This window comes from Astyanax mexicanus, chromosome 5 (genome assembly GCF_023375975.1).
Source record: "Astyanax mexicanus isolate ESR-SI-001 chromosome 5, AstMex3_surface, whole genome shotgun sequence".
In the NCBI taxonomy this organism is placed as follows: Eukaryota; Metazoa; Chordata; class Actinopteri; order Characiformes; family Acestrorhamphidae; genus Astyanax; species Astyanax mexicanus.
Genome location: NC_064412.1, coordinates 32,737,480 through 32,760,077, shown reverse-complemented (window position 1 = coordinate 32,760,077; position 22,598 = coordinate 32,737,480). Strand labels below are relative to the sequence as shown.

The window sequence follows — 22,598 nt, the reverse complement described above, 5'->3', positions numbered from 1 at the left end:
ATAATAAAATGTAATTTTCATTTTGTTGCAGGTGTGTATTCTTGAATTGATTTTTTTATTTAATGTTTTGTCATATCGCTAAGAGTATCATTACCACGAAAATACCATGAGATATTGTGATATTATTTTAGGGCCACAATATGTACAACCCCTAAAAGGTGCAACATGATTTTTCAGGTCCAGTACAGATATGTTTTCATCAACAAAAAATTCAAAAGACAGGTATGGGCAGGTATTGCAGGAGGGCCATAATTCATTTTGTTTTCTATTTTGCAAACTAAATATTATTTTAAATATAGAAATAGTTCAACAAATGTAATTTACGCTATGAGGTTAATTACAGTCATATGAAAAAGTTTGAGTACCCCTATTAATCTTAATCGTTTTTAGTTCTAAATATTTCGGTGTTTGCAACAGCCATTTCAGTTTGATATATCTAATAACTGATGGACACAGTAATATTTCAGGATTGAAATGAGGTTTATTGTACAAACAGAAAATGTGCAATATGCATTAAACCAAAATTAAAATCTATAACCTATTAGGAATCTAATTAATTATTAAATTAATTAATCTATTAGGAAACTACTTTTTACTGAGTTGCACAAAATTGGTTTGGTAACCAATTGCAAGTTGTTCTCCTATTTGAATCTCCTCTGAAGAGTGGCATCATGGGCTCATCAAAACAACTCTCAAATGATATAAAAACAAAGATTGTTCAACATAGTTGTTCAGGGGAAGGATACAAAAAGTTGTCTCAGAGATTTAACCTGTCAGTTTCCACTGTGAGGAACATAGTAAGGAAACGGAAGACCACAGGGACAGTTCTTGTTAAGTCCAGAAGTGGCGGGCCAAGAAAAATATCAGAAAGGCAGAGAAGAAGAATGGTGAGAACAGTCAAGGACAATCCACAGACCACCTCCAAAGAGCTGCAACATCTTCTAGTTTGTTGTTAAATTTGTTGTTAAATTATGTTTTTTATGTAGTTTTTATTAGGCTTTTATATTTTTTTCCTGACTGTCCTGTAAATAATGCAAACAGTCCAATAAACATTTATCATATATTTCTTCTTATCAGCAAAATATTAAAAACGATAATATCATATCAGGGATGAGATCAGAGTGACTGGGACAAAAGGAATAACAAGGAAGACGGGACAATACACATTTTAATACATTATGAATCTATTTATCTGCACAATTATTGATTTCCCAAATTACGCATTAACATTTAGCTTTTATTAGTCTTTTATATTTTTATTCGGACTGCCATATTAATTGTAGAGTTCCAAAAAGGATTATTCCAGTGTGACAGGGTTGAATATTTTTTTAATAGTAAGCATGGTAAACATTCAGTCTGTAATTTTCTCAAGAGAACATTTGAGAAAACACATATATGGTCGTTCCAGGCGGGAATAAAATCACAGAGGACCCCCCATAAAGGAGAAAATTACCCCAGAACCCCCTGAGAAACTAATCCTGTCCAGTTAGGGCTTTAGTGTGAATAGTGAGAGTGTAGGTTCTGTCCACTCCTAGTATGGAATTTAGTTTGTTGTTGTTTTTGTGCGAATGGACGTTTTCAGCTCTGAACATCTGAAACATTTTAGTAAGTATTCCATGCAACTTTAAATAGCCCCACGTGCTGAAACACCTTGACACACTTTGGTGCAGGAAGGGAGCCAATGAGCGTGGTGTTATTTACATATCACACCCCGCCCACAACCCGCCTCGCTTCAACTTTGCCTTACCTGGGTTTACCTGAAAGTATCACACAGGTGAGCTCAAGACAGCACTGTGAACTAAACACACGTCAGCACGAGCGCTCGTACCGGACCTGCGTCGGTACCCGCGAGCCGCCGCGAGCCATGGCCGAGTCCCAGCTCGCGTTTATGGAAGATGGGCACGTGAACGAGAACATCCCCGAGTCGAAGCCCGAGTTCTACTACAGCGAGGAGCACCGCGTGGCTCTGGAGATCCTCCTGCGCGAGGGGGACGGGGCGTTCAAGACGCGCCTGGCCGAAGACAAGGCCAAAGACTTCCTGTCCGCGCGCGAGATCAAAGTGATCAGGAGCTCGGTGCTGCAGTACGACACGAACGAGGAGACCCAGGAGGAGGAGGAGAAGCGCGAGACCGCGCCAGAGGCAGAGCGGTCCGCGCGGGGTCGCGCCGGAGACGCGCCCTCGCTGCGCTCCACGTACTGGCCGCAGATGTCGGACACGGAGGTCCCGGGGCTGGACCTGGGGTGGCCGCACGGGGGCTTTTTTCGGGGGGTCACGCGCGTCGCGGTCCACACCCACCCGCCCAAAGAGAACGGGCCGCACGTGAAGGAGGTCGTCCGGAGACTCATCCAGGAGGCCAGCAAGGTGAGTCCCACTGGAGAGAATAGAAAGTTCCATAAAGTATCAAAAACAGTAGATGCACTACACACTAGTGCTGTATTCAAGACCACCCTGCTAAAAAACAAATACAGCTGAAGACCAGCTGATCATCCAGACAAATAAACATACCCTATATTTTATGTGGCAGTGATTTTCATATTTTACACTTTTTCTTACCTGAAATAATTTCCACCAGCTAAGAACTAATACAGATTTTTAATCACGTTTTTTGCATAACTTGAAAAAAAAATTGTTTTAGCAGGTGAAAATATAACTTCTTTGTTATGTAATTTGTCATGTAATAATGTATTTTGTATTTGTAAATGTAAAAAAATATATATATATATTTGGTTTTGGTCTCAATCTTGGGATGTTTTTGTTGATTTTTGATGATCTGGACAACAACATCAATAGACGTTCATTTCTGGTCGAATGTTGGTTTTGACCAGGATAAGGATTACATCAGGATAAGGTCTAATACTGTTATGTGCCTGCAGGATTACACTGTGCCAACGCTTCTTGATGAATGGATCAAAAGAAATACTTTAAAATTAAAATATTTTTTTGAAAAAAAGGTTTTATCTCTCTCATGTAAAGTTGCTGTTTTGGAGATACTTTTTTTTCATTGCACAGTGACAATAGGGTATGTTTTTTTCTGGATGACCCCCTAGATTTTTTAGCAGGGCAAGGCCGGAAGCAGAAGTATCCCAGGATCAAGACCAAGACCAGAAAATGTTTTAACATTTACAAAAAGAAAATACAGAATACTACCATTATCACAATATTATTTTTTCTGTTTGTTTTAAAAGCATTTTTGTTTGTAGCATTAATATTGTGCATGATACAATATGGCACAACAACAAGGTGTTACCCCAATTCCAACCTTAATAAGGCTTGGGAATGAGCTGATGGGATGGATCTTGTGTGTTGGAATTAATGAGAACAAGGTGGACTGTAAACACTGATTTATCTGCATTATGTGGACAGAAAAACAATGGCAACATCTGGCATCTGGAATCAGCAGATATTGTGTGAACTGTGTATATGATGTAAAGTTCCCATACTGCTGCATTACTACAGTGATACAGTTTGTGAACCCTTTAAAGTTTTGTATATTTCTGCAATATGACCTAAAACATCTATAGATTTTTTCACGAAGTCCTAAAGTAGATAAAGAGAACAAAATAGACAAAAATATTATACATAATCATTCATTTATCAAGTAAAATGATCCAATAAAACATCATTCTTATTTTTCTTACAATATTGCCATAGGGAATGTTTTTTTCTGAATGACCAGGATAATTTTTTAGCAGGGCAAGACAGAAATCAGGAGTATGCGGAGGTCAGATATTGACCACAGTGCTGCAGGCTTGATTTCCAGGCTGATTTCCAGTAGAGCAGAGGTTGAGGTTAAGGAGGCACGTGTAGACTTGTATCTACGTGAGTCAGTTTACTGCTGAACTGCTTTAGGACTTATGACTCTTCAGTTTTGCTTGCCTCAGTTACACCCCTTCCATGGTATAAGGAAATACTCAACAGCACAAGATGATTTAAAAAAAACACAGAAGAATGTGAAAGTGTCACTGAGTAGAATGTGATCAGTTCCACTGAAATATACACTTACTTTGTCTGGATTTGGGGTGTGGGAGTAGAGCTACATTAATCCGGTAAACCTGCACTTCACTGGAACTCTGTGGTGTCCTAGAGTTTTGAGCTGTGGTTCTTAAAGGAGAACTCTGGTGTGAAATTGTCTTAGGTTTAAGTGAAATACGATAACAAGTACAAACTTTTGTCAAATAGCCCACCTCTGTTCACTCCCAGCATTCTGAAATACAGCGCTTTTAGCCAATGCTCCCAACAGACTTACAATGTTAGAGATAGGGGCATAGCATTTCTCAAACAAATAAGTTGCTACACAGCAAAATTGACAGTGTCAAATTAACTCTGTAAGAGTTTAATTTGACACTGTCCTAGATAAAATATGGTCCCACTCACTATAGTGTTAAAATAACTCTACGACAAGAGTTAACATTTTAGAGTTAATTCTACACCGTATAGAATCATATATTAACCCTATGTAACTTTCATCAGTCTTAATATTTTAGAGTTTATTCAACACTGTTAGATTGTAAAACAGGGTAAAACAATTGTTGATTAAATTGTTAAATTAAATTTTTTAAGTTGGTTCGAATTTATTTTTGTGTATTTTCTGACTTTCACACAACAAACTATATACTAGAGTAGCTATAAAACATTATAAAATGTAAGCTATACCACAGAATAAATTACCTTTTTATACTATCTAAGCTTTATTTAGAGCAAGGGATACCATCAAAAACTGCCCAAAAAAAGCAGTGGTTCTCCCATTATAACACAGTAACTCTTGGATGGAGACCCATATTTACCATCCAACCCAACACCAAGAGGGTGAATAACACTCCATCAGGGGAACCAACACAACTAAGCTAAATCACACACACACACTGCAGAATCAAGAGGCGGAGCCTGTTAGAGTTGAATTTTAACTACATAATATAATAACACCAACTCTGTGGATTGTTTATTACTGAGGGTTGTTAGAAAAACTCCCAGAGAGTTAAAACACGTTTACACTGTGATTTTAACACTGTGGATTTTACTGTGTATTTTTACATCAATAGAAAGCTCAGAGTAGCTCCAAACCCCACTGGTAGAATTGTGAGGGGCCTGACAGGCACTGAGAACAAAAGTAATTCAGTGGAAATGCATGAGTTCCAGCTATTGATTTATTAACTTATTGTTACTTAGTTTCAAGACGCCGGTGCCTAAAGAAATACATCAAGGCACTGTGTATATAAACAATCCACTTTCAAAGTTATCAGTGTCTCGTTTCTCCATACAGAACCGCTTCAATTCTGGGATGTTGTTGGGTTTCTTCACATTAACTGCTCGTTTCACTTCCTTTCATAACATTTCTATTAAATTATGGTCAGGACTTTGACTTGGCCATCCTAAAACATCAACTTTATTCTTCTTGAATAATTCTTTGGTAGAACAACTTGTGTGCTTAGGGTCATTGTCTTGCTGCGTGATCCACCTTCAGTTCAAGGACAGATATCCCGGCATTCTCCTTTAGAATTCTCTGATATAATTCAGAATTCATGGTTCCATCAATGTTTGCAAGCCATACTGACCCAGATGACGCACCACTGTAGGTGGTAACTTGGTAAAGGCAGTATTCTATCCCAAATAAGATATAACACTCTTGAAATTACTGTTTACATGTACTGTTTAAATATCTGCGCATTTGAAAGATTTCAGGGGAGGTTTCTTACAGTGACCCAATGCCTGAGATACTTAAGATATGCGCTTAGTGACGTTTAAAGTCTCCTGTTTTACACAGAGAGTAAATGTTTCTTCTAAAGTGCTGTTTAATCATTAGTTAATGAATCATTATTACCTATTAATAACAGTGGGTCAGGTGATCAGTCTGACCAGCTTAACAAGGGAGTTTACCGCGGGTAATCCCTAACTGTTCCTTCGTCATCAGAATGAGGAAGGAAAGCTTTTACTTGTGCTTTTTCCAGTTTGTTCAAATGAAGAAACACTTTCTCAGCTTTGATCAGAACTAAGTTCTTATATAGCTCCTTGGTATTCCTTGTTTTTCTCAACTATTAAATACATATTTTTTTTTTTCCGTTTGCTTATACTCATGAGTGACCCAGCACTTCTGTTCTGTTTTTCGTAAACTAATGTACAAAGTATCTCAATAAATAGATGTAACCAATTCTGTTTTATTCATCAATAAATTGCAAACAAAACTAATTTTGTTTTGTTCATCAATAAATTGCAAACAAAAGTCATTCAGAGTGGTATAATATAAAATGCAGGATTTTAGAGAATCCAATAGAAGAGAAGTGGCTGTCTGAAGAGTTAAATGCTTTAAAAGCTATTTTAATTAGCTATATCTAAAAGGCTATGCAATACAATTTAACAGATATACAGCTCTGGAAAAATGAAGAGACCACTTCAGTTTCTAAATCAATTTGTCCGATTTTGCTATTTATAGGTGTTTATAAACATGATTGTTTTAGTCTATAAACTACGGACAATATTTCTCCCAAATTCCAAATAAAATATTGTCATTTAGAGCATTTATTTGCAGAAAATGAGAAATGGCTGAAATACCAAAAAAGATGCAGAGCTTTCAGACCTTAAATAATTCAAAGAAAACAAGTTCATATTCATAAAGTTTTAATCACAGGTTTTATGCATTTTGGCATGTTCTCCTCCACCAGTCTTACACACTGCTTTTGGATAGCCTTTACTCCTGGTGCAAAAAGTCAAGCAGTTCAGTTTGGTTTGATGGCTTGTGATCATCCATCTTCCTCTTGATTATATTCCAGAGGTTTTCAATGTGGTAAAATCAAAGAACCTCATCGTTTTAAGTGGTCTCTTATTTTTTTCCAGAGCTGAATATTTCCTGATAGTCTGATATGTTTTACATTGTTGCTTGAAAAGTTGTGAACCCCTTTTTTATTTTTCTGCATAAATATGACCCAAAACATCATCAGAAGTCCTTACTCTTAGAAATATGGAATATTGGACATTTCCCTTAATAAATAAAAGGCAAATATAATATTTGTGTCTAATTGATTTAACTGGGTTCTCTTTTTTTAGCACAGGGATCTACTTTTAGGACTAAAAATCAGATGATGTTTAGGTCATATTTACGCAGAAATATAGAAAATTTGATTTACGATTTCACAAACTTTCTAGCAACACAGTACGTTAGCTTTGGCCTGACGTAAAACCTCTTTACTATTATAGCTAAAATATTTATAGGGTTTCATTAGTTATAGGTTTTTGTAAGTCACTCTGGATAAGGGTATCTGCTAAATACCCTAAATGTAAATGTTTTAAATTTGTAAATGCAGTATTCTTTGCCAAATAAGATATAAAAAAGTTGTTGTGTAACTGCAGATTAAATAAAAAGTTTTATAGGAGGTTTGTTACAGTTTACAGTGCTGTAGAGAAGCTTGTAGAATTGAATTGGATGTTTGAAAAGTTTAATGCTTCTAAAAGCTATATTACAAAAGACTATGATATACAACTAAACAAATATCAATTTCCTGATGCCCTGATATGTTTTATAATAGTTTTGCTAAAATAATTTGGTGTGAAATAAAAATTCAGAGTACATTCAGGAAAATATGCACAGGTCAAAAAAAGGTGAAGGAGGACGTGCCAAGATGCATAAAAACTGATTAAATTTTTTTGTTTAAAATTTGGGAGACATGTCCGTAGTTGTCAAACATATACCTATAAATAGCAAAATCAGAGAAACTGATTCAGAAATTGAAGTGGCCTCTTAATTCTTTTCCAGAGCTGCATATATGTTTTTTCCTCCCTAAACTATAAATCTAATGATGTGGGTTAACTACTGATTTTGGCTATTGAGTAAATAATGAATACAAATGAATCACATTTTAGTTGAAAGTGAAAGAAAAAATAAAGGTACGCTCCTTAAATAAAGTTTTTTTTTCCACCTTTCACTTTCAACCAAAATGAGAGCCATTATCTGGTGATGGGTGGGCGGGGCATCCCTGGTTCCTGCCACCTCCATTATAAAGAAATCTGAATGGGTTTCTCTTGAATTTCTCCTGAATGGGGCATTTGACATCAAAACACTCTGAATGTCTTTGTTGACAGCTAAATAATTCAGTTAGGCAGAAACTTAGTATGCAAAAAAATATGTAAATATACCAATTTAGGCCAACACAGTAACCCTTTGCAAACCATATGCAAAATGTTTTATACAAATTATATTAATCATTTGTTATAGTGTTCTTTGTTCTATTTTGGTAGTTTGTTTTCACAAAGTTCTGGAACCTTTACAGAGGGTCACTTGTAGTTGTGCATTCAAGGAAAAAAATGCCTTAAATCAATATTTTTCTAGGTCAAAATTAGTAAATGTCCCTATCACATTTTTTGCTCCCAAGCACGAGTCATTTGATTTTGAGAGTTAAAATAAATGTGTTAAAAAAGTGTTAAATTGTGTGAGTTTATTCTCCAGCTTAAACTACAAGTTGAGTTGAGGGGAACTCTTTGGTGGTGTAGAGTTTATTTCAGAGTTTATTCCAAGGTGTTGAGGAGCGTGACTGAACTCTCTAATGGGCGTGTCCCCCAATCCAAGCTCACCATCAGTGTGAAGTCTTGCCCACCAGGGCTTCTTCCATGGGGTGTTTTATTATGTTTCTTATTATGGTTGTTTGCCTAGTTGAGGTGTTGTTGGTTAGAAGAGCAAGTTAACAACTACTGCTCTGATAAGTGTGACAAAGTGCTGCTACTGCACTGAGAAATGCATTGAAAAAATATATGCTGGCATATATTTTTTATTATGAAATTGATATTGTACTCAGTAATAATGCTTTTTGCGGTAATTTTTACTTCTAAATGTTCAAGGGTTTTAAAATAATATTAGTTTAATAACACAATTTGTTTCATTAATTACAAACACTGTGAAGCAGTTTGTAGTGAAATAAACTCCAGCTGAGATCTGTATTTTACTCTAGATGGGATAAATATTTTAACTCCCACAACAGTTCAGATTTAACTCCTGAACTGAGTTAAAAGTCCAACTCCCAGAAAAGAGTTACTTTAACTCTGTTATATAGTGTATTCGATGGTCATGCATATACACTTAAAATGAGTTGATATTAACTCTCAGGGAGTTTATTCCAAAAAAAACTGAATTTGCTGTGTATCTGCCGATACCGCGTCCCAAGCCGATACTTTGGCAATGCAGAAAAAAAAGGAAAGAACTCATCCAAGTTGGAGTTATGAGTATAATTTAATATTGGGAGATTGGTCCACACTCTTTACTCGTCCCACTCAGCTCTGTAAAAACCCTCACTTCCTCTTTAACTGCATGTCAAACAAATTCACACCCACCTTCTCCCCATCTTCCTCCTTTTTTCCTGTGTCTCTTCTCACGAACTCCTGCCCAAAACGTCTGACCCCCCCCCCCAATTGTTGAGTATTGTTTAAAAATTACATTTTATGTAAAACAGACTTAAATCATTTGAGTTCAAACAACGTATGGGTTTACAGTGTACATCTTTTCTTAAATATATGGAATTTTTATAAAATCAAATATCAGACAGAAACACCTCGTCACAATTCTCTGAGTACACTGAGGCAACTTAGTACAAAAAAAACTGTAAACATGTACTTTACAAAAGTTAGTTAAAGAAAATTATAGATGAAAAATAATAGTTACAAATTATAGTTTAAAATGTGCGGTGATGGCTGTTCCTGGTGAATCGGTTAAATTAATGCATGTTGCTCAATATTACAACTCTGATATTTGTTCCTGTGTACTGACAGACTGACCAGGGGGAACTGATTAATGGACGCACACAGACACCCTCACAGAGAGGCAGTGTGTCCCAATTCAGGAGCTGCATGCTTCGAAGGACGCGGTCTACGAAGGTGTGTCCTTCGAAGGATGGGTAGGCTGCGATGGCAGTACTGAAATGGGACAGTCTACCCTACAGAGTATGTCAAGTCAAGTAGTTTTATTGTCAATACTGCATATGTACAGGACATACAGAGAATTGAAATTACGTTACTCTTCTTCCCAAATTTACAGCAGGTTAGATAATAGATATAATAAAAGAGAATGGGAGACACTATGGGTACAATACAGCAGGGACACAAATAGACATACATGAGACAGAAACAAGGTGCAGTAGTGTGGGGGGGAAATAGAAATAGAAATATAAGTAAAAAATAAATAGATATATAATATAAAAGAGTGGGAGACACTATATGTACAATACAACAAGACACAATAAACATACGTAAGACGGAAGACAATAGTGCAATATTGATGGTGATTGAGATGGAATGACAGTATAAATAGTATATAACAGTAGTTTCCTGTTTCCTGTTTGAGATTCTACCCGCCACAACCAAGTCAGAGCTGAGAAATGAGCAGGAGAAAATACCAAATTAATTAAGTCCAGGTTAATTAACTGTACAGTTACTTAAATGTTTTAAATGTTTTAAATGTGTTAATGGGTGGGTGGAGCGGAACATAAACAAATAAAAGGGCATTTGAAATAAAGTTGAAAAAAAAGAATAAATTAGAATAAAGTATTATTTCGTTTATATATAGTATATATATATAGTATTATTTTGTTTATAGATATAAAAATACTATATATATATATATATATATATAGTATTTTTATTTTATTATTTTATATATCTATAAACTACAACATATAACAACATAAACATGATACTACATATATACTAAATAATACTAATATATATATATATATATATATATATATATATATATATATATATATTAGTATTATAACTAAATAATATAAATGATATAATATATAAGTAATATTTATAATATCTATAAGTATTTATATATCTATAAACTACATAATACTAGATATACTTTTTGCTGAAATAAGCCGGCAAGCAATGAATCTTGGGATACTGTAGGCTGTGAAGGATGCACGCGGTGGATCCTTCATTTCCAAGGAAAAGTAGTCTGCATTTGTCGGCTGCGTTCGAAGGAGCTTTTGAAATGGGACAGTCTAGTCGCACCACTACTAGCCCCTGAATTGGGACACACTGAGGGAGGAAGAGCAGTGTGTTAGTTAGCAGTGCTGTAGATAATTGTACAGTACAGAGCTTGGACAGTTCACTCGCTCACTCTAAAAATGTGCATTAGAGCCTTTAAAATGTGACTAACTAGCTCTAGTCTAGTGTTTATCATCTACTAGTCCACTTTATTTATGTGCCCCACTCTCCGCTTTCTATAAATGTGTTGTATTTACAACATGGACGAATGGACAACATAAATTTACATTAGCACAGTCATCACAGATTGTGTTATGTCAACATATTAGATCCCAGCTAGTCAAACACACCCAGAGGCCTGCAATACTGACTGCCTTTGGGACTTATCACACTCTTATCCTTTACAATTTTATTACATTTCCAAAACACCTGATTCATAACGCTACTGTGACCCAACTAAATTCCTCAGACCAACCACAGGTATTCATCTTAACACTTCAAACTGGTTTAAAACGAGTGTAACTTGAACCACAAAAAGGATTCCAGTGAGCCGGAAAAGGTTTTGACAGTTTTTCTTTCTGTTTGAAAAGCCACGGGGAAATCTGATGATTGAAGGTAAATGTGTGGGTGTGCCGTAGGACACGCAACTGTGCTAACACAGCAAATTCAATACAAACAATCTGACCTCTAGTCTGCTCTGTGCTGTTTCTTGGAAGTACTTATTACTTTCACTTAAACTGAACATTACCATATAAGTTCTTAGCAGTGGAGATTGGAATTCTAAACATGTACTTACGTATAAGCATTGTTACATTAATTAAATAATAATTGAGCTCTCACAATAAAAACAATTAGCTATATTTAGACTGATTTATCCCACAACTTGGGTAACAAGTTAAGGCACTTCTTACAGTAAATTCAGGGTAACTACATTGGACTTTTTTTAGGCTGTATAGTATTCTTCTCATAAACTCATGAACCATAGAAAGAATCAGTCAAAAAACAGTGCAGCACCTTTTTTGTAGTAGCAATGGAATTGATTCAAACTATGTTTGCAATTTAGGGTATGTCGCAAAGCTCATTTCTACCATACACCCCGACAACAGTCTGTTTTCACACTTTGTGTCTGCATCGTTGAAATAATGACAAAGTTTAGGAAAATATCTAGGCCGATGGGCATGATGGTCTGGAAGAATAAGGTTTGTTCAGGTAAATTTTTGGCGTATTGCTATCTTGGCAGTGTAAACCACAGAAGCACCATTGACTGCTTTAAACCTTGACAGCAGTCACCCGTCAGATTTTCATTGCTATCTTAGCTATGCTCGTTACACACACACATTTGCAAACCCAACTTTTACATCAACAATAAGTAGAATATTAAATAAAATAGCATTGTTGCGCATGTAAATGACCTGCTCATGCACCTTCATAATGTGAACACATACTGCAGGTCAATGTCCTCTGCTGAGAAGAACAGAAGTGCTACGCCATGAAAATATCAATCCGCCAAAGTCAGAGTGCACCTGGCTCTTAAATGGAGTGGCAAGTGATAAGCTGATGATTTATTTCATGTTACGCCCAAAACACACTTATGAATAATTAAGAGATTTACTTTATGCTTTTGCGCATTTCAAACCGCATAAGGTGAATTTTTGTGTCCTCAAGATACCACAGAAACAACGACACATCCTAAATCATGCTGCATTGTGTGCGGTTGATGGCTCGCCTATAGATCACTAAAAAAGAGCCCTTTATGTTAATAACTGAAGACTATTTTCCATTAAAATGAAAATATTCCGGAACCTACAAATAAGTATTTTTACTTGGTAACAAGCAGCTCAATCAGCAAAGTTGGCCACAATTCAGTCAACAAAAGTATGTTAAATCATTTACTTTTCACTTTTCCATCTCTAAGGCATCGACACAACATTGATCTCCAACTGTCTCCAATCTATGTCAGAATTGGTTTATTTGTGCACATTATGTTTTTTTATGTGTATCAATTTTATTGTTTTATACGTATTGTGTGTAGTAAACTTTTTTTCAAATTAAACTGTGATCTTGCAGTGTAGAAAAGGGAAATATAAATAATAATCATTATTTTTATTGATATTTGTGTGAGGCACCTTTTGCCTAAAGCCATTGTAAGTGTAGAAAATTCCCAAACTTTCAAAACCTAAATGAGCATTGATTGAATATGACAAATCAATATTAAGTCATGCCTATGGGTTGATGTTAATAGAGCTTGTTTAAAGATTCCATTATTAACATTAAAAGATGCACCCAAAAAAAAGAATGTCTTGAATTTATTAACATTGATTTGATTAGTATCAGATGAATTAACTAATAGGAAGCTATTCTTCTACCTGGAACTTGAATCTAGCTAACATATATAATAAATCACCTCTATACTTATAGCATAATATTAATTACATTGCTTTGAAACAGCAGAAGCTGGAAGATGAAACACTCTGACTCTAAATGTGAAATAAATCTGCTTTATTTAGCACCTGCTAAGCTGCAGCTACTGTACACAGATTGCAGCTAGCATATGAAGCTAATGCTAATGTTCCTGGAACGTGCCATAAAATGATTAGCTGTGCTTCAGGTGAGTCATACTTCAGTATAATAACCATCCAACAGTAGCCTATTCTAAACCAAACTATCCAAACCCAGATTATAATCCGACACAGATGGTCATAACATTATGACCAGCTCCTTGTTTCTACACCCAGTATCCTATATTTTGTTTGGCTCCACTGATCATATAGCAGCACTTTAGGCCTACAATTACAATGTAAATACAGAACTACTAAGTGCCCTTATTATAAGTAGAGCTAAATCAAATGTCTAATAGCTGTAGAAACAAGGAGGTGGTCATAATGTTGTGCTTAACAGGTTTAATTTACTGTATTTCCTGCATGTGACAAATGACATGTAAAGAAGCAGCATTGCAGAAGTTCCAGTTTAACAACCTCACATATTTTGAATTTTCAGAACTCAGACAGCTTTTCTAGACGTTCCTCCTGACGATATGAACTCAGATACTCTAGGTAATCTCTAACCTAAATCCTTATCAAAACACACAGTGACCTTTACACGTACTGCTGTATATCAGTCATTTCAGTAAATACACTTGTTTATTTTAAGCCATGTTTGTTGGACATGTCAGAGTAAAAGTCCTGAGCATGTTTATTATGCCCATATTCAGTCTGTGCTGGTGCTGTGTCATGTGGTTCACACTTGATACCAATATGATTTTTGACCAGGTAATTTATACAGTATCAGTGAAAAGTTTGTACACTCCTTCTCTTACAGTGTTTTTCTTTATTTCTTAATTTAATTTATTTTCTGCATATTGTATATTCTATTAATGTATATTAATATTTCAAGTATGAAACCATTAAGGGACACATACGTATTTAACATGTAGTTAATCTGGAAACTTTAACGCCTTAATTTTTTTAACAACTGAATCTCGTGACAAAATTGACAGAGCCTGGTGATGCATTAGCAGATTTATTTAGTGATATTACAACCCTTACTGTTGAGTTCAGAATGTAGATTAACTTCAATTTATGCTGACTTTTATGCTCTTTCTTCCTGTCACACTTGTGTTTCCAATCTGTTTTTCGAGCAGCTTGTTTTTTATAAGCTGTTTTCAAGCTCCATGTGGAATATGGAGCTACACTATCGTTTATTTTCTCCCTTAAAACTCTCAGTTAAACTCAGTAACTCATAAAGTAGCACATTACAGTATCCCAGTTTAAAAGGCATCAGAAGTACCCTGATATATTATAATACAGTAATAAAGGATCTAGTCTGTCAGGTGTATATTACACTAGACCATTATTACTGTGTCTTTACCAAAAATACAGTTCAGGACCAGCATTTAAAAAAAATGTAATCATGATTTTATCCATGATTTAGTCACAGAATATTGTTGTGTTTAATACAATAATTGAGAACATTTTACAATATGGGTCACAACTAGCAGTAATTATGACAGAAATTAACATAGTAAATAATTAGTTGAGACATTACTTATCCATTTAACAAACACTAATTAAGACATTATTAATCATAAAAAAAATTTAATGATTATGAATATTGTAAATAAAAGTGAATTGAGACGTCGGTAAATATATTTCTAATGATTAGTATTGGCTTAACTTGGGTCAGTTATTAGTTAGTTAAGACATTTTGTCATAAGTACTGTTAACTGATGTATGGTTTTTGTAAATTGTTACCCAATTATTTTTAAGGGATTTAAAGGCACCAATAATACACATCTAAGTGTTTCTAATACTGATTATTTTATTCACAATTAAATAAACATAATCAAAAGCTTAGTCTTAACAAAGAAAAAATGTGAATACTCATGACTAATCACAGAATCCTATTGTGACTAATTTGATCAATTTGTCACTCACTTAACACCACTAATATGAACTTTAATAATAAACTTTTGACTGGTGTGTTTAAAAGGGGAAATTTGCTAAACAAAAATATTAAAATACATTTTATGTCAGATTTATTGGGTTTTAAAAACAGAAAGGTAAAAAAAATAAATGTAAAATATGGTGTCTTCATTCTATGATGTAGTTTGTCTTGGAAAAGCTATATTTCAGGTTCTAAAGGGCTGAAAAATATTCCCAGTTGTTTGAATGAAGAAATCTGTTCATTATAAGCCCAAGCCCAATTTAAACTCAACATTTACTAATAAGTGGAGCTTTAAACTACAGTAAACCTTTATAAATAAAATTCTCAGTTTTATAAATAATAAAATCTGTTCCGAATGAGGTTAATAAAAAATAAACAGTAATGAAACTGTTACACACAGCGCTGCAGCTTAAGTGTAAATGCTGGTTCATTTCCTGAGAAGAAAGTGTGTTTATCTAAGGTTCCTGTACTTTCTGATTTCTGCCTCCAAAAGTTTCCATTGTCTTGTCTGTTCAGGTTGGGCATCGGGTCGGTTTTGGGGAGACAATCTAACCTCTACCTTCTGTCCAAATGCCAGGTTGAGGATACTGAAACTACAGTAACGAATGCACATTTTGCAGTGGCAGCGTACACTCTAAAAAGTGATTCTGTGTTTTAGTCAGTGGAAACTAATATTATTAAGTGGAGTGAACTTATCGGCCAGTATAACTCAATAAAATGAGTTCAGAGAACTTCAACCTGAAAACTTAAAAATGTTGGTTGAACCAATGAAAAAATGTGATTTGAACCAACTTTAAGTCACTACCTGTGTCAATGCTCTTCCTAGAGTCTTGGTTCATGCAGCTTTCCTATAGGCTCCTGGCACCATATATCTGCATATTGGGTGTGGCCTCTTCCTTACTTACCATCTTTGTGTTGTCTGTTGCCCAAAGCTACCTTATCCTAGGCGTGCAATATTATAATATAACTTGATTGCCAGGTCTCAGTGTTTGTGGGCTGTAAGAGCACATTAACTTTATTCTGTGTTTCTAGTGATCACAGTATGCTGGCTTTGAGCTACAGAGTTCACTCTTTGAGTTTACTCCAGTATTATACTGTCAGTATTTGCAGTTAAATAATAATATACCAAATATGTTGAGAATACCACATTGAGTTAACTCAGCATTTTAAGGCAGCAGGAGAACTTATATTGCTGAGTTTAAACAACTTGAAAAGTTTTACATTGTACTTTAAAATTATGAAGCACGTAATTAAGTTGGATAAACTGGATAATTTAAGTTGATTTGCCTTAAATTTAAGTTGAGATAATGAAAACTGTCAACTTGAAAGTAATCAAATAATTACGTTGAGCTAACTTAAAGGAATTGTGTTGATCTAACTTGTTAACTTAATTTATTTATGTGTTACCAATTGAAGTAATTTTTTTTAAGTTGGTCCAACAATTCTCTTTTTTCAGTGTATTATTAGATTCATAGCTAATTAGACTCTATATAGAGTCAAACATTTGGTTTCTGTTGTAAATTCCTGTTTATCAAGTTAATCAAGTTAACAGCCGGGGCCCTTCTGCTCCTCTGTTTTGAATGATAGCAGTTCACACTATGATGTTCTAGCTTAAAAAAGGTGTAATATATAATTTTCTTTTCATTTTCTGTTTACTATGTCTCTTATTTAATATTTCTTTATTTTACTTTATTATCTCGTTTATTATCTCAACGTAAAACCTAAAACTACAGGACACAAATAAAGATCTTCCTGCTTGCTTTTAGCTTGTTCAAGAAAATCAACTTTCTGCTCTGTTGTGTATTTCTGCAGGTTATTGCCATCGTAATGGACCTCCTCACAGATCTCCAGATCCTGCAGGATCTACTGGACGCTTCGTCCAAGCGCAGGGTGCCCGTCTACATCATACTGGACATTCAGGGGGTTCCGCATTTCCTTGACATGTGCAACAGACTGCAGGTCAACTCTCAGCAGCTACAGGTGAGCACAATACACTCTGATGGGTGTCTTATTTTAACTATAAGAATCTGTATGTATTTAAGTGTTTTAACTGCTTTACTGTAACATTACTGTCAGATACAGCTTCATAAACCCTATAATAGAACCCTGTGGGACACTAATGCAACTAATGCATTAGAACTAATAACTGCATACTAAAAGGTGCCTTTTGTTAACAGACTCTAGTGTTTGTCAGTTTAATCTTTGTGTTGGAGCATCTACAGTAAAGTGGTGCTTGAAAGTTTGTAAACCCTGTAGAATTTCTGTATTTCTGCATAAATTTGACCTAAATCATCATCAGATTCTCACACATGTCCTTAAAGTAGATAAAGAACTCATGAGACAAATGAGACAAAAATATTGAGGAAAATGACCCAATGTTACATATTTGTGTCATATTTGAGTGGCAAAAGTATGTGAACCTCTAGGATTAGCAGTTCGTTTGATGGTGAATTTAGAGTCTTTAATCAACAAGATGACAATCAAGTGTAAATGGGAAGAACCTTTTTATTTAAAGAACAAGGATCAATTAAAGTCTGCTTTTCACAACACATTTGTGGAAGTATATCGTGGCACTCAGAAAAAAGATTTGTTGATGCTCATCAGGCTGGAAAAGGTTACAAAATCATTGCTAAAGTGTTTGGAAGCCACCAATTTACAATAATGCTTCCCTCTTTTTTTCTTTTTTTGTGTAAATTGAAAATTCTTCTTCTATGTCTATGCCAATATCGTAGATCACTAGAAAGGGACATAAAGCTTGGACTTTATCCCATGAGGTCACTGTATTTTATCTTACTGTACTAAACCTACTGTACTAAGCAAAAATAACTATAATATCTATTATAGCTCTATTATGAATGCCAAAAATAAACCATGTGCAGATTGAAGCTGAAAGATAAACTGAGTAATCACTATGTAATTTAAATTCTTCCAGTACATTCGGACGCGGACGGTGAGAGGCATAGGAATGGGTCTGTCATTTGGAAGGATCCCTGGGAGCTTATGCAGCAAATACATGCTTATAGACGGAGACAAAGTCATGTTTGGATCGTACAGGTAGGTGGTTTGTTTTTGTGTGGTTTGGATTTCAAGGCATTACTATTTTAGAACAGCAGTTATGCCACTAATTGTTTTGAATCTGTTTGCAGATACTGTTGATTAATAATATGCTGTGGTTAGGCCTGTCATAGTAATTACAATATTGAGTTAGTACCCATTTTGCTAACTTAGCAAAGTGAGCCCATTATGGTGAAATGAGCTGGTGAATGCCTACTTTATAAAAAAATATATTATTTATTTTGGATATTTAAAAATGTTTGTATTTCACTTGATTATTAAAAAATAAATAAATAAATTATATTATATGTATCAGTGGCCAAACTGACAATAATATTGGTAATTGCTATTATTTTTGGGACAATATATACTTTCAAAAATAGTAGTTATTGTGACAGGCCCAGCTGAGGTTAACACATGAATGAATAAATAAATGAACTATGTATTATTTAATTGAAGTGGCTCTTACTTCTAATCCTTTAATCCATCGCTCCATTTCAGGCCCTATATGAGTTGAATCAGTTTTCCTAGAGCAGTGAAACATGTTAAAAAGTAAAGCTAAGCTCTTCTACTCACTACTTTGGAGGGCACTAAACCCCTTGATTTTTCTGACTCCACACTTAGCTTAAATTTGAAAAAGGCAAAAAAATGGGAGGGGTAGTTTGGGAGGGCCACTGAGTGATGTATGGGTTTAGAGGCAGGGCAGGAGGGAGAGCTGATTGGCTGAGTGCCAAATGATCTGCATATTGTGATGTTTCTGCATACCAAAGTACACAAACACATCATTCACGCCTATACCACAGTTCAGTTTTTTAAGGTAAAAAAAAGTTGTTGTTTTTTTAATTAATGTTTTAAAGCATACTCTTCAGCCCAGATATTGAAACTAATCTATAAAAAGCTTATTTAAATAATAACATTTTAGCCTAAAGGGCTTTTTGAAAAAAATCCAAATGCAAGACATTGGTAACAAATTCTACCTATGGGATAATTTCATTCTGTGGGACAAAGAGGATTTGAAAATTGGTGATAATAAAAAAAAATGTTATTTAAAAATCAAAGTAAACTGTATAAATAAAACAACATTTTTTATAAATTGGCAGTTAACATTCCTCTATATTTGTAATAATGGTTTCATTCAGAATAAGTATTTTAAAAAGTGTTTATATGAAATTACTACAACTATGCTTCAAATACAAAAGGCACTTTGTATTGATATTGATTGTGTGTATGTTTTTGTACATTGAAACCACAAAAAAAGAAAGAAAATGATGTAATATTAAAGAAAGTTTTTCTCACTTTCTGTAGCTTTTCTTGGTCATCGTCTCGTATGGACCGGAACATGATCACCATAATGTCCGGCCAGATAGTCGACTTCTATGACAACGACTTCAGGGAGCTTTACGCGATCTCGGAAAAGCTAGACCTCTTTAAAGAATTCCACATCAGTAAAACCAACACCGGGACCCTGGGCCGGGCGCCCGTACCCAAACGGCCCACTTTACCCGCCACCTCTCGCTTCCAAGTCAGCCTGGGAGACGCGGGAACCCTGAAAGTGCCAGAACACAAATACTACAACCCAAAGTACATGCTGGCATTTGCTGAGATTCCCGGACCCAGAGGCTCCCTGCCTGACCTCTCTGGTAAGAAGCAGGCAGAAGCATCTCCTGAGGAACTTGCCTCAGAGAGGACTCCAGTACAGGGGGGCAGTGAAAAAATGAACACCTTGGCCAGAACAGCTTCTCCAGCAGCAGAAGGGACCATGAAAAAGTTTTCACTTTTCAACAAAAAAACACGAAACTCTCAAAAATCCAAGAGCAAAAGCAAGGACGGTGCAGGAGCAGCGGAAGCTGGTGAGGAAGGGTCTCCCTGTGCCTCTTTTATCAGTAACTCTGCACTAGAGGATCGTACAAACAGCCCACATTCAAAAGCAAAGAACAAGAAGCTCAATAAGAAAAGCAGCTCATCACAACAAACGGTCAACAGCCAGGCAGAACAAGGTATGTAGAGTTGCATGTGTGCCCATTTGAGGTCATTCAGATATGCTGATATTTAACCACAAACTTATAAAATATATTTTATTGAGATTTTAAGTGATAGAGCAACACAAAGTAGCAAATGATTGTGAGTTGGAACGGAAATTATACATGATTTTCAAGATTTTAATCAAATTAAAATTGGAAAAGTCAGACGTGTTTAAGTATTTAGAGCCACCTTTACTCTGAACTCAGTTGCCTTTATAAGTCTCTTAATTAGTTACTAGAGTTCACCTGCTTGGTGAAGGCCTCAGTGGTTTGTTAAAGAACACTAGTGAACAAACAGCATCATGAAGACCAAAGAACTCAACAGAGATAAAAAACACATTCCAAACTCTGAGCATCCTAAGCAGCACTGTTCAATTCATCAACCAAAAATGGAAAATTAATTCTATAACTACAAAACCTTCCAAGACATGCCGTTCACCCAAACTGTCAGATCAAGCAAGGATAGCCCTAGTCAGAGAAGCAGTCAAGAGGCCCATGGTCACTCTGGAGGAGCTGCAGAAATCCACAGCTCAGGTAGAAAAATCTGGCCTTTATGGAATAGAGGCAAAAAGAAAACCATTGTTAAAAGAAAAATTTAAGACATTCCATTTGCATTTTGCCACAAGCTATGTAGAGGGCACAACAAACAAAAAGAAGAAGGTGATGTGGCCAGATCAGACCACAAAATGCTGTGAGTGGCAGAAAAGTAACATTGCTCATCACCCTGAACACACCATCCATCCCACTGTAAAACATGGTGGTGGCAGCATCATGAAACATAGTGGTGGGGATGCTTTTCGTCAGCAGGGACAGGGAAGCTGGTCAGAGTTGATGGGAAGATAAATGGAGCTTAATACAGAACAATCATGGAAGAAAATCTGTTTGAGGCTGCAAAAGACTTAAGACTGGGAAGGAGATTCACCTTCCAGCAAGACGATGGCCCTAAACATACAGCCAGAGCTACAGTGGAATGGTTTAGGTTAAAGAATATGAAACATGTGTTAGAATGGCCCAGTCAAAGTCTTGACCTAAATCCCATTTAGCACTTGTGGCAAGACATTAAAATATTTGTTTAGTGATGATCTCCATCAAACCAGGCTGAGCTTGAGCTATTTGATTAGAATTTTGAATACCATTGATCATTTCCATTACAGCTTACAATCATGTGCTACTTTGTGTTGCTCTGTCACTTAAATCTTAAAATCTTAATAATAAAATACATTTAAGTTTGTGGCTGTAAGGTGACAAAATGTTAAAGAGTTCAAGGGGTAGTTAATTCTTTTAGTAAGTCACTATAATCCTTATTATTTTCCTGTTGACTGACCTCTTTTTAGATTTTTATCTACTATTACTTTAATGTTTTTAACTCTTATGGTCAAAAGTTTGATTTAATCTGAGCCTAACAAACTTAAATTTTGTTTTTATTAAAGGTGTTTTAATTACTGCTCATTAAAACACTTATGTTTGTTTTATCTTTGTGTTTTTAGGTTCGAAAGGCCGCAAACGTTCAAAGAATAAATGCTCTCAGTCCTGAGAAACCGGATTTAACTCTAGCAGTACTGTGTCCACAGGACTTCTGATCATTAACTACACTCTCTGATGCAAACAAAAGATTTTCAATGGTTTAATGGAAATCTTGATTAAAGGTTTCTAGTGTATTCTTCTCCGTTTCCTCCTACTTCTACTTCTACTTCTAGGCCTCGTAGGCTGACTGCATCACCATTCACTACTCAGCACTGCAGATCACATTAATAGTGTTGACCGAGGCCTGAGTCTGCAGCCTTTCCTTGGGTACACATGAAATAAAAGTAAAAGCTCTGTATTGTTGACAGTCATATCCTGAGGGCTATATTGCTGAGGTACATTTCTGGCCCAGTGGAAACTTTAACACATGTTTTTTAGCACAGCTTGTGTTAGTCATCTTCCAGCCTTTCGTCAGCGATCAGGTTCTGACTGTAGAAACACTGGTGATTTAGGCACTCCTGATAAACTCTCATATCACGCCATTATGTCATACATAATACTGTGTCACCCATACAAAATGATGTGGGTGATATATGGCAATATAAATAACATATGCTTTTTATTACATATTGAAACATATGTGAGAT

General features: G+C 35.4%; 1 protein-coding gene across 1 annotated transcript; it reads left to right on the top strand.

The window, feature by feature from the left end:
• Positions 1 to 1,752: 1,752 nt before the first annotated feature.
• LOC103041370 (protein FAM83F) lies at positions 1,753 to 22,145 on the top strand. Its single transcript, XM_007231219.4, has 5 exons — positions 1,753 to 2,362; positions 17,225 to 17,392; positions 18,345 to 18,466; positions 19,772 to 20,463; positions 21,975 to 22,145. Exons 1-5 carry the CDS (start codon positions 1,865 to 1,867, stop codon positions 22,019 to 22,021), a joined length of 1,527 nt encoding a protein of 508 aa, XP_007231281.3. The 5' UTR covers positions 1,753 to 1,864; the 3' UTR covers positions 22,022 to 22,145.
• Positions 22,146 to 22,598: the final 453 nt, after the last annotated feature.